At 34.0% G+C, this 13,881-nt stretch overlaps 1 protein-coding gene across 1 annotated transcript; it reads left to right on the forward strand.

Annotated features, from left to right (window-relative positions):
- The first annotated feature begins 2,977 nt into the window (after nucleotides 1–2,977).
- On the forward strand, nucleotides 2,978–10,037 carry LOC109050728. The gene is made up of 7 exons (XM_042752300.1): nucleotides 2,978–3,140; nucleotides 3,992–4,036; nucleotides 4,896–5,120; nucleotides 5,248–5,526; nucleotides 6,632–6,910; nucleotides 8,504–8,743; nucleotides 9,308–10,037. Exons 1-7 carry the CDS (start codon nucleotides 3,110–3,112, stop codon nucleotides 9,826–9,828), a joined length of 1,620 nt encoding a protein of 539 aa, XP_042608234.1. The 5' UTR covers nucleotides 2,978–3,109; the 3' UTR covers nucleotides 9,829–10,037.
- The last annotated feature ends 3,844 nt before the right edge of the window (nucleotides 10,038–13,881 follow it).

Raw genomic sequence — 13,881 nt, forward strand, 5'->3', positions numbered from 1 at the left:
AAAAACTTTGGACCTACACTCAACTCAACAGAAAACGTGCAGCTCTTAAAAAATATGCAGCAAAAAAAAAAAAAAAAAAAAAAAAAAAAACACTGACCATTTTAATTCTAGGAGTCCGTGAAAGGGCAGAAAATAGTCATAAAAGCTAAAAGTGAATCAGTATTCTTTTCATTTAAATCATTGTTATTCCTGGAACATGCATTGCTCTATAAAACCCCAGTGTGCATCATGTCACCATTACTTCACCACAGACAATGATATGACTCGATCTTTCTTTCACAACATAACTAGTTTACAGCACAGATAAAGCTGTTTGCTTTCAGTTTACCACGTCTAGATTTCCCCACTGACCTGAGAATTTAATTTGGCATGAATGTAATATTCTGCACAACTCCATAATGACAATTTAGCAACTATAAAGCATCAATACTGTATATAATGCATTATAAACCTATTCATAATTCTTTAAACAGCCCAGTTATTTATTACAATTAAGCCATGTCAGCACCAAAGGCTGTTTTTAATAAATTGTAATACAATAATATATAATAGATTATTACTTTTAATAAATTTGTAATCCCTTATAATGCACTTTATAATCACATGTTTACTGAAACACACTGTGTGTAATGTGACTAGATCATAACATATCTGTGACTAATTGCTTTTGTTCAAGTCACTTTGAATAAAATTGTCTGCTAAATGTATACATGGAAATGTAAAGAAGATGAATTTTATAACTGTTACTATTACTATAAACAATAGGGCATTGTCAAATAATTACAGTACAATGCATTATGCAAGTTACATAAAAAGTGCTGCTGTAAATTCATGAGGTCAAAATGACTAATTTTTTTAGCCCCTTATAAAAGCATCATCCGTTTATTTCTGAACAGGTTCTTTCTCTTCATGTCAAAATGTTCCTACATGCTACCAAGAAACACAGAGTTTGCACAGCTGTGCCAAATTCATACAGAACATCACACATACATTTGTTTAACACAAAATCTATTTAACCAAAAACAAAAAAGCGCTGACTAATAAGCATGTTTCTGTTCATAAATAACACCATCACTGGGTATTCTGGGAAATGCACAGGAAGGTAACACACACACACACCCACACACACACCACACACACACACCACACACACACACACACACACACACACACACACACACACACACACACACACACACACACACACACACACAGTAAGACAGTAATGCAAGTTCCTCTTGCAGAAAATTAAAAGAAATAGGAACGAATCTTGAACAAACTGTGAATACTTCCAAAGTTTTTAGAATAGAATAGAATAGAATAGAATAGAATAGAATAGAATAGCTTGAGATCTAGAAGACTGACTGTGATGAGTCAAAGACACTGAACCGGCAGCAGCAGACGTGACATGAGGGCCGTTCATTCATTTACTGTCACTGAAGTAATGCATGTGACTTTGCAGAGGGGGAAATACTGAGACACATTTACATTTTGAATGTATACCTTCAACACATTTGTTTGACATTCTTGTGTGACATTTGCTGAGGGTGAATTGTGGTGCATTTTCATATTCACTTCTAATTTCAGTTTGAGATCTGTTAAGATGTCAGATGCTGTCTTTGCTCTCCAAAGGATGCCACTGACCTGCAGGACTTCCTGTCAGAAAGGACCAAATGCAAATTTATTAATCATATTAAAATCAAAATCAAGACCAAATACTCTACGACAGCCCAAATGCATCTGAATGGCTCAGTAAGTCTTCATTTTACAACATTTGTCTGCTTTTATCCACTTCTGCACATTAAGGAAATACAAAAAATTGCTGAGCTTCTGCATGTCACACACACAAAAAAAAAAAGAACAGAGAGTGTGGTTAAGTGTGGTTAATTTAGTTTGAGATGTGAAACACTTTCTCAGGAAAGAGCAATTGCTTTGCCAAAACTGACAATTCACAAAACAGTTAACGAGGATCTGTGAACAGGCTGAACATTGGTTTAGCAAACATTTCAAATTTCAAAGAGTTTATTAGATAATCTTTCATTAATTTAATAAATAATAATTACACACATAACAAACCCAGTGTAATATTAGGTCAGCACACAAATACTTTCTGCTGTCTTTTTCGATTACATATTTGAACTTTCCTGAGCATTTTTTTTCTTTTGCAATTGATGCAAAAAATATACTTGAAATGCATCTAATATTTTTGTTAATTCATGCATAATTGTACATGCAGATTTAATGAACTCACTTTTATTGAGAGATTACATGTAATAATTGTACGTCCATAAAATAAATGCCACACTGCATTGAGCATTAAACATGAACATTAAGGCAAAAAAATTGATAGATAAATGCTAAATATGTCAAAGAAAGCATATAAATTGTAGATTCATATCTTTTTTAACCTGCATTCTTGATAATCATTAAAACGTATGATTACTGATTAGAATATCCTAAATATTATCTGAGCATTAACAGAATTAGTGCAAAAAAAAATGCACTAAAAATGATTGCACTCTAAAATGATGCATGAAATTAACTTTAATCTGAAAAATAGATGCAGTATAGTTTATAACTTACAGCAAATTGCATGTGCTTTAACAAACTTTATCATAACAAAAAAGGGTTTAATCAGTAAAATTGTATTTATATTAATAAATAATACAATAACTAAAATAAGTGTGTATTTTTTCTTTCTTGATTTATTGGTGTTGTGCACTAAGTTTTTGATCACTCACCATCTACATACCACACATTCTGTAAATAGCAAAGCCTGATAATAACCAAACTGCAAATGGAAAGCAGCGCTACATTATTTGAACACAAACACACAGCTGAAATGAGCTGTTAAACACACACTGCTGACTCAGTGTGACTGAGGGCTGTGGTGACCGCTGCCATATGTGCCATAAGAGGAAAAAAACAACACCCTGATTAAACAAAAATAATTGAAACATTCACACACATACTCAGAAGAGCTTGCGTGCAATGAGACTGAAAAACCACTTCATCGCCACTTCCCCAAATTTCTGCACACAGCTCATCTTTCTGTCCATCAGATGGTCATATTTCTCTTTCTGACAGACAAAGCAGATCGGCTCAGCTGATGGACATGAGGTCTCTGTTGTTACTATCAGGTAAAAACACAAGAGTTCAGCATCATCTTATTGTCAGATTCTGTGTTATCAGTGTCTGCACATTTTGACAAACTCTTGCTCTTTGCTACATTAAAGCTGAAGTTTACTTTAAGTCAGTTTGTAGCTTTCACTCAACTCAAGAGGCAAAATACTTAACAAGCTTTGTTTGTCTGATTAATATATTGACATTAAATGATGATAAATGTTTACAATTTTCCACAAATGATCCAATTTCAGGGCAAATGAATATTCACTGAAAATATGAATTATATTATTTTTGGCTATGCTTGCACTAATATGACAATGCTGTTACAAAGATTTCCATTACAGTGCCACAAACAATTTTTAGATGCAACAGTGTTTTTAAATGTATGCAAAAAACATTTTCAAGTTGTGGTACCTGTACTCAATATTTTGCATCATTTACAAACTTTCATAATGCACAATAATGACAGTTCATTCCTATTTTTTTTTAAGATTATATACTGTGCTTCAAAGAAAGCAAAATATGTCATTAAGTTTGTTGGGTGATTCATTTTTTGTTTTGTTTAAATAAATAAATATTATATAAATATATCATTCAAGAATATTTGACCAATGTAAGTTGCAGTTGACCAATCAGAATAAGTCTTCCAGAGAGACGTGCATAAAACATCTCAGGTGTTCTGGTGTGGTCATAGATTATCTGGATTCTACAGCGCTGATAAATGCACCCGGACAGTAAAGTCATTAGAGACCCAAAACTGACTGGGTGTGGTCGTTTCATTTGCAGCTGCAAATAAAAAATAAAAAAAGCTGTAGATTCTTAGTCTTGAAATAATCTTATTTTAAATAATCTTTTTACTCCACAGTGTTGGTGGCTCTCATAAGGGAAGGCGAGGGACAGAATCTAACAGGTAAATACACACATTTCATTGCACACACTTCTACAGACTGTGCACATGATCAAATCAACTGAAACAATAAATGTGGTAAAGACCAGTAAAGATGATCAGCTCTGCTTGATCTTCAAAACGAAACACATTTAATCACATTAAATCTATTATGAACGCAGTGTTGAGGAAAAACCCAGTGGTATTTCCAGAATTTAGTGCAGAACATCTGATATTACTATTGTTACATGTTTAAAATGTATTGCGTATATTAAGTACCTCACAGAGGGTCATTTATAATGAGCTTCCAACCAGGTCCGTGGCCACAGCAGGGGGTCTGCTATAGACTGAACAGCCCGACTCCTACAAAATAATCAACAAGCAACAGAGACTTGACCAGATGAATTTAAGATCTACGAATCCTTCTAAAGAATCTCAATGTTAGAAACGAGCAGCATCAAGATCCATGATCACTTGTGGCACATTTCACATCAATTAGAGACAGTCAAAAACTAAACTCGGCAGCAAACCCACAGCCCAACGCATGCTTTTACACAGAAGCAGCCCAAAACATTCAGTTAGAATTTAAATCAGAGAGAGGGCTGAAACTATAACTTCATAAATAAATAAATGCATAATTATAAATGCATAACTTAAAAAAATAATAATAACTTAATACATAAATACACACACATAAAGAACTGAATTAAAGAAAGCAAACTTCTCCAATTACTCCAGTCATCTTTTTTGTAGAGTAGACTGCACTAAATCACTAGTTTTAAGTTATGGTCTATCAATCAATCATTCATATTTCATAATAGTAATCAGACATCCTGCCGTTACAGACGATTTGTGTCTTATATGTCTGTTTTCTTTCTCTCAGTTACTCTCTTGCCGAAGTTCCCACAGGTGTTTGTTGGAGATGACGTCACTCTGATCTGTAACTGTAAAGGAGGGAGTAAACCAACAACATGGATTTTTAACGGAGCATCACAAACACATGAGGATTATTCAAAGCTTCTTATTGCAGTAACTCCAAAAAACAACGGGGTGTATGAATGTGTGCAGGGTGGAAAGAGGAGTGACCCATACACACTCACTGTCCTGAGTATGAACACCATCCTAAACGTTCATGATCGTCTGTTCCTCCTGCTGTGTCTCATGATCTCTCTCTCTCTCTCTCTCTCTCTCTCTCTCTCTCTCTCTCTCTCTCTCTCTCTCTCTCTCTCTCTCAGATCTTGAGCCTCACGCTCAGCTCTCTCCATCTGTAGGAGGTGCTGTGATGATCAAAGGAGATGGAAGAAACCTGGTGCTGCAGGCGGACGATGATCTGAAGAACTGGTCTTGTTTTGTGTTGAGGGGAGTGAGCACCTTCAGTCTAGCACTCGATGTTGATGAGAAGATGAACAGAGCTGTTATATTTGCAGAATTAAAGGAGGCAGAAAGAGCCACTTTCTTTTGCAAGAAAAAGAAAGCAGATCTTCGAAGCAATGCAGTGACGCTGAAAATGACAGGTGACTCATTACTCGTCTTCCTGTTATATTTCAGATCACCTGTGTGTAGATAAAGGGATACAAATTAATTGTGTTCTAAACCTGTACGACTTACTTTCTTCTGTGGAAGACAGAAAGAGATACTTTGAAGAATGTTTTGACAGTTTGTGTTCATGCAATGAAAGTCAACGGTGTCCAAAACAAGCAAACCATGACCCATTCTTCAAAATCTCTTTTGTTGTGTTTACATTATCATAAGATGCAATTCTGCGAAACCATTTACAAAACAAGGGATTGCATTACTATTTGAACACGGAGTGATCGCATGTCTCCTCCGCTGAATTTTGCAGTCACTTCTCTATTCACTATGCAGACCGCTGTCTTTCCCAGAAAACTTTTCTAACCAGCTTTCTGTCAGCTAGTTCAGTCTGAAACATAAGCAAGTGATATTACAGTATATTGAGCTTAAGAAAGAAAGAAAGATCTACAAAAAAAGAAGGATCTACAAAATATCAAAGCCATTTCATAAACAGCCATGAGACTAATTTGGAGAACAACTGGAAACAGTAGTCTCCTGCTTCTCAGATATTTTACTGAAAAATGTGTATCCTTTAAAGCATTAAAAAAGATCTGAAGAAATTAAGGTTTGCAATTTGGTTGCATGAAGGTCTTTCTCAATCTACAGAGCATTTAATTGGTCACCTGCAAGTGCAATGTGATATCATCAACATTTTGGACTGCTTACCTAAAAAAAAATATTTTAAATCTGTATACTAAACATTTGTCAGGTTTTACTTGCACTGGCATTAGGACGAATTCAAAGTCAAGTCGCCTTTATTTATATAGCGCTTTTAACAATACAGATTGTGTCAGAGCAACTGTACAGCATTAATTAGGAAAATAGTGTGTCAATAATGCAAAATGACAATAGTAAACACTCATTTTTCAGTTAAAGGCAGTTCATCACTGAATTCAGTGATGTCATCATCCGGCTCAGTTCAGTTTAAATAGCAAACAGACATGAATTAAAACCCACAAAACTCACATCATCACTTAATTTGACTGGATATTTAAATGAAACATGAAAGATGTGCAGTGTGACCTGTGTTTGGTCTCTGTTTCTCAGAGCTCATGGTGATGTTGGTTCCTCCGGCCATTCCTGCGCTGCAGGGGGAGCCTGTGGCTCTCAGGTGTGTAGTCTGGGGTGGACCGCTGGAAAAGGCCATCTTCTATAAGGATAAAACACCAATACAGAGCTCAGCTGAAGACACATACACCATCACCAAGGCCAAACAAAGTGATAACGGCAACTACAGCTGCCACGCCACCTACAGGTTCAGCCACATCAGTGCAGGAGCTGCACGGAAGGAAGGAGATTCTGATGCTCAGGAGTTAAAAGTTATAGGTAAACACTACAACAGCTGCATTTCCTCACACTTTCATTAATACAGAACCACTAATACTGCATATATTAACAAAAAAAGTATCAGAAAGTATTTTTTGGACATGGTACCATGGTGTTCTTTATAATAAACATGCATATCTCAGTTACATAATAACACAATAATATATTTAAGCACTATACACAAATATATGATCATTTATTAAAGCACTACATATGTATATACAGATAAGTAAACACACTTTTCAGTTTGAAACACATATTAAACAATATTTGCAGTATGTTTATATACTGTACATACACAAGTATACTGATTAATAATCCCTGGGCCACAAAACCAGTCATAAGGGTCAATTTTTACAATTAAAACCTGAATAAATAAGCTTTCCATTGATGTGTGGTTTGTTAGGATCGGACAATATTTGGCTGAGATACAACTATTTGAAAATCTGGAATCTGAGGGTGCAAAAAAAAAATCTAAATAAATAAAGTTGTCCAAATGAAGTTCTTAGCAATGCATATTACTAATCAGAAATTAGGTTTTCATATATTTACAGTAGGAAATTTACAAAATATCTTCATGGAACATGATTTTTACTTAGTATCCTAATGATTTTTCGCATAAGAGAAAAATTTATAATTTTGACCCATACAATGTATTTTTGGCTATTGCTACAAATATACCCCAGAGACTTAAGACTGCTTTTGTGCTCCAGGGTCGCATATTGTATAATGTGTATAGGCCTACATGTGTGTGTAATACACACACACACACACACACACACACACACACACACACACACACACACACACACACACACATATATATATATATATATATATAGTTGTACTGTACTGAAAATGAAATAAAAATAAAAAAGTTTATATTAAATATATTAACAATATTATTTTACATCTTACAGTTAAAGCAAGTCAAAATAGCTAAAAATAAATAAATGAAATACATTTAAATAACCCATCACGTCATTCTTTTTCTATGTTTTCACTGGCTGCATGAAAAACCAAGCAAGTATACTGCAAGACCAACGTGGTCCAATTCATGAAACATTGACTTCTTTTGAAGCAGTCAGAATTAATGACTGACAAGCTTACAAGTCAGAATCACTCTTCAGTTTGAATTGGTCTAACAAATCACTCACTGATTCTGTCAGAACGGTTACATTAACGCATTTGATAGAATCAGGTCTAATCAGGATGTGCGTCCACTAGTTATTTAACCCATGTGTGCCACCCGTTAAGCTTCAAAACAACCACTGAATTAACACAATTAACACTCATATTATGTGTACTTACGGATACAAATTCACAAAAACACCTGATTATCATTGTGTAATAAATATAAATATCTGAAATTCTCATTAAATTTGCATTGTGCATAAAAATCACAAATTTACTGCCTTTCTTGGTTTCTTGCTTTAATAAAGGGGGAAATTGTTAATTGGGTTTTTTCTGCCTAATTTGGACCAGTTACAATCCAGTATGAAACAAAGGCACTGTGTAAATACCACTGTATATGAATACCATATTTGTCTGAAATCATCAGTGCTCCACAGTCTTTATTTCTGTGTTGTACAGGTGGACCTCCTGCTGCTGTGATTTCAGAGTCTAGTAACGGTCTGCAGTGTTCCTGCCCTGACTGTCCTGCCAACTGCACATCCTACCACTGGTATCACACACCCTTAAATGACCCATTCACGCGCAAAAAACTATCTGAAAGTAATGGGTTAATCACTGTAAAAGACGTAGGACAGTACAAATGCAGGAAGGAGTGTGGGAAAGGTTTCTCACGTTTCAGCAACATCTACATCTACAAAGGTACTCATACACACACACAAACATGCTCTTTAGACTTTCATTTTATTACTGTTTTTATTAATTATTATTACTATTATTATTATTTCATTTTAGTTAAGGTTTTCGTTATGTTGTTGTTTGTCATTTATATTCGTTATTTATAAATGTAAATGAATGAATGAAATTATTTTAAATTATTAATTTGGCAAATATTTAAAATAAGTTTTAGTTTTATTTCAAGTAACAAAATATGTTTTTATGGTTTTAATTTGAATATAACAGTAATAACCCTGCCATAAACACGATTTTTATTTGTTCTTGCAAGATGAGGGATGAGTGTAGACTATTTTCTGTGGTAATTAACAGCAGAAACGATTTTCAAAATGCCTGTGACACCCAAAAGTTTCAGGCCAAAACACAAGCACGCAAAGCTTTGCGGTCTCTTTTATTTTCCGTGCATATTCATGTAGAGTGTAGCAAAGTATAAATGCACTAGTCATTTTCAATTCTTACTTGATGACTGTGCAAGCACACTACTTCTCATTTTAGTTTTTAGAATGAATTTGCATCCTCTTTCTTTCTCAGATACTGCACACTTGATGCCCATCTTGTTGGCAGCGATTCTGATCTTTCTCGGGCTGTTGATCGTCTTGCTGATCGCGCTAAAACGCAGACGTGGAGGAAGCGCCATCCAGGAGACCGAACGGGATAAAGACAAGAAGACAGGTGGAGACTATGAGCAAATCCAACTCAAGGACAAGGATAAGGCGGTTTACCACACCCTGGGCGAGAGCACGAGCAAGGACCGAGCCGAGGGGGGTTACGAACCCCTACAAAAGAGGGAGGAGGAGGGGGTGTACCACACAGTAGGACCTGAAGGACCTGGAGAGGGTCAGAGTGAAGGTAAAGGTGGGTACGAGGCTCTTAAGAGCGTCAAAGCCGATGTGTACCAGACACTGAGTTCAGACGACTCAAAAAAGCCAGCAGGAGAAGCAGAGGGAGGGTATGAGCAGCTTCCTCAGAAAGACAAAGATTATGAGGCCGTGACAGTGGAGGACAGTCCATACGAAGAAGTGAAGAAACAGACTGACAAAGAGAAAGAATAAGGAAATCTGGGAAACAATAAGCACCATAATAATCAAATGGCTGTTTAGTCATTGAAGGCAATGCAGTCTTTCTAAAAAACCTTGCCAATAGTTAAAACAGTTAATCTAATGCAGGTTCATGTATTAAATGTAATGTATAGGGATACTTGGTACTCCGCCCAAAAAATGTACACACACATTATTTGTAATGCAAGAGTACCTCCAAAACTGACGCCTCAAAAACCACACCAATGATTTTGACCTTTTAACCTGCAACTACGTCAAAATACTCCTCAAAGGAGATTCAGATCGCAGATAAACCACTGCAACTCTCATTCAGATCCGACTCTATTTCAATCAGAAACGCCACTTTATACCATCACATCAATTCCTGAAAGACAAAACCAAATACCTAACTAATTTCACACTGAAGTATTTCCACAAGTTACTGGTGAAGAAATAGCCTAACACACTTCAACTTTAAAGTGATTAAAATAAAAAAATATAATAATCTTATAATATGAAAGCATATGTGACCCTGGACCACAAAACCAGTCTTTAGTCGCTGGGGTATATTTTTAGCAATAGCCAAAAAAACATTTTATGCCAAAAATCATTAGGATATTAAGTAAAAATCATGTTCCATGAAGATATTTTGTAAATTTCCTACCATAAATATATCAAAACTTATTTTTGATTAGTAATGTGCATTGTTAACAATTCATTTGGACAACTTTAAAGGCGATTTTCTCAATATTTTGATTTTTTGGCATCCTTAGATTCCAGATATTCAAATAGTTGTATATCGGCCAAATATTGCCCTATCCTAACAAACCATACATCAATGGAAAGCTTATTTAATCAGATTTCAGATGATGTATAAATCTCAATTTTGAAAAATTGACACTTAAGACTGGTTTTGTGGTCCAGGGTCACATATAAGCACATAAGCATATAAATATACAGTTTACACAAAAAAAAGTAGTACAAGATTACAGTTACCACACACAGATTCAGACACATTGAGAATTAAGATACATAATTCTGTATATAACACGACAAAGAAGACCAAAAAAAAAAAAAAAAGTTTTGTGAAATAACACAGAAGGATTTAAATCACAGAAATTCCAAGGTATCACACATAAATAAGAATCAAACATAGTGTATTCAGTGCTGGGCAACGATTAATCGCAATTAATCACATCCAAAATAAAGTTTTTAGTTTACCTAATATATGTGTGTGTGCTGTGTGTATTTATTATGTATATATAAAAATATACACATGCATGTATATATTTAAGAAAAATATGTTATGTTTTTATATTAAATATATTTATATATAATATAAATTAAATGAATATAATTAAATTGAATATTTCCAAAATATAAACTGTATGTGTGTGTGTGTATTTATATATAATAAATATATACAGCGCACACACACACACACATATTTTATGTAAACAAAAACCTTTATTTTGGTGTAATGTGGGGTTTGGGTTTTGTTAGTGATTCATGTTCATTGCTCTTATATCTTTTATTTTGTAGTTTGGCCACAGTCTTGTTTTATCATGTGATTCCCTTGTGGGTGTGTTATGTTCTGATTGGTTCTTTGGGTCATGTGTCTTGTCTCTCATTGGTTGTTTCTTGTCATGTGACCTGCATGGTTTGACATAAATAGCCCTCATGCTGCCCATGTCGTTGGTCAAGTATTGATGTTGTAACCCTTGCTGACAGTGAGTCTGTTCATGCCAAGTCAAGCCATAGTCAAGTCAGTTGTTTGTTTTTGTATTTGTTTATGTTGGTTAATAAAGCTGCACTTGGGTTCATCACAACTTGCTGTTCAGTGGATTAACCGTTACATTTGGATGCAATTAATTGCGATTAATCTTTGCCCAGCAAAAGTGTATATATGTTTATTTTTTTATATATCTCAGTAGTTTAGCTCAGGTAATTGCATTCACACAGAATTGCACCAAATCAGTTATTGGGAATATCTGTGTGAATTTATAGTTATACACATTATGCTGTCTATTACAGATAAGCATTTATATTTCTCAGCTAGTGTCACTCTTATTCAACTGTAAATGCATTTGCTCCATAGTCTGTTTCATCATATTTCATTTGCACTGTAGTCTATTTGCACTATTTCGTGGTTTCATCATGTTTATTTTCAGATCTTAATTTTAGTCCATGTGCATTGTTGTTTTGTATGTTGTTTTTATAAAGCACTTTAAGAACTTAATGCATTTTCAGCTTTATTAACTGATTAAAATAGCTTCATAAAATATCAAATTGAGCACAGCTGTAAAATTGAAGACAATATGCAATATAACATTTTTACTGCAATGCGACCGTAATTCAGTCTTTTTGCACTAAAGTGCAAATTGGTGCCCATTATCAAACCCAGTCCTGTCGAGATTCACAACAAGAGGTCACTGCAGGATTTATTTGGTTTTGGTCGTTATACATACTGGTTTGTCATTTTAGTTGTTTTTTGTTTTTTTGTTTTTTGTTTTTTTTTATTTCTGTTCCTCATAAATTCCTTGTGTAATTCTGAGTGTCAAATTAAATTGTAAATAAATGAATCCTTGGCTTCTTTCTTGATACAGAATCATTGGTTTCTTTGTTTTGTTTTGTTTTTAATTGTCTACTTCCAACACAACTTTTAGACCGTTTGGATCAGATTCATATGGTTTACTTTGAACAAAAGTTAAAAAATGAAAATTTTCTTAGAAACATAAAAATAAAGAATAGAAAATATAGAAATGACTATAAAAGCTTTGAGACTCAGAAATATAAAAACTATAAGAACCCAAATTAGATTAGATGTGAATTGAGTACGTATGAGTTTAAAGAAACTCTAGAAGTAGAAACACTGGAGTATATTTACATATCAACTGTAGGCCTTTATTTTTATTATTAATATTTATTTTTATTTCATTATTTTTTTTTTAAGGTGGTAAAATTGATGACCCACTTTTGTCAAGTATGCTAGATAAAGTGGGCTGCCTTGAGCCTTCATTAATTACTCAGATTTATTAAATAAATTGACATTCACTGTTTTTTTTTTTTTTTTTTTTTTTTTTTTTTTTTTTTTTTGTTTTGGCATGTATAAATGGCCTTTTAGGAAATAAATTGTTTGTGCAGTCAGGAAATTCAAGTCAGAAGAAGGAAGAAAGGAAACAGCAGATGCAGAGTTTAAGCAGAAAGGCATGTGGAAACTGGAGTGAAGCCAAATGAAGATGCAGAGTATAAAGCTTTAAAATATGCTCACAATTAAAGTTAATTTCATGTGTTTAGAAAAAAAGTTTTAAAATTTCATTTTAAATATCTTTTTTTATTAATTGTTTTGATAGCCTGTCTGTATTTGTTATAGTATTAAAGTTATTCATTATTTCCATCAAAATTCTGTTATATATTTCATATTTCATCAAATTACATTTTTGATAGATCAATTTTTATTTTACGCTTGAATTGAGAAAACTATATGTTTTTGTCAAAGGTTGTTGAAATATGTTTGTTATACTTTTTTTTTTTTTTTTTTTTTTACATTATTTGATAAATTAGAGATGGCCCACTTCACCTGAAAAGATATTTGTCTGAAGTGCATAAAGAAAATTAAAGAAAAGACGTATGGTATCAAAATTACAAGTTTTACAAAAAGTGGCCCTGAACTCACCTTAAAAACATTGTTGTTTTTAGATTTTTTTTTTTTTTTTTTTTTTTTTTTAAATAAAACAATAGGACTATGTGTGCCAGAGGAACAAAACCATTACTTGGAATTCCACTAGCCTCATCATTGGCAGTCTGAATGTTTATACAGTTCCAGCAATAAACATTGGCAGCCCTTCAATTTGCATTGCTTTGATTGTTCTTGCATACCACCATTGTGACGGCTGGTAAAAGAGGAGGAAGCAATTGCAGGCAATCAGAAGAAGTTTATTGAAATCAGAGTCCAGAATGTAGGCAATGGCAACGAAGGTCTACGGTGGCGTGAGAAGAGCTGGATGGTGAAGTCGCAGGTGAAGGTGAAGACGGTCAATGGATGAAACCAGGAACAGACCGGAACAC

This window comes from Cyprinus carpio, chromosome B24 (genome assembly GCF_018340385.1).
Source record: "Cyprinus carpio isolate SPL01 chromosome B24, ASM1834038v1, whole genome shotgun sequence".
Taxonomy (NCBI): domain Eukaryota; kingdom Metazoa; phylum Chordata; class Actinopteri; order Cypriniformes; family Cyprinidae; genus Cyprinus; species Cyprinus carpio.

Bases quoted from the DNA above. Each gene is read 5' to 3' on its own strand.
- LOC109050728 (XM_042752300.1), top strand. From the start codon at position 3,110: ATGGACATGAGGTCTCTGTTGTTACTATCAG. The intron at 6,911-8,503 runs GTAAACACTACA...TGTGTTGTACAG, and splicing joins TCAGGAGTTAAAAGTTATAG to GTGGACCTCCTGCTGCTGTG. The intron at 8,744-9,307 runs GTACTCATACAC...TTTCTTTCTCAG, and splicing joins CAACATCTACATCTACAAAG to ATACTGCACACTTGATGCCC.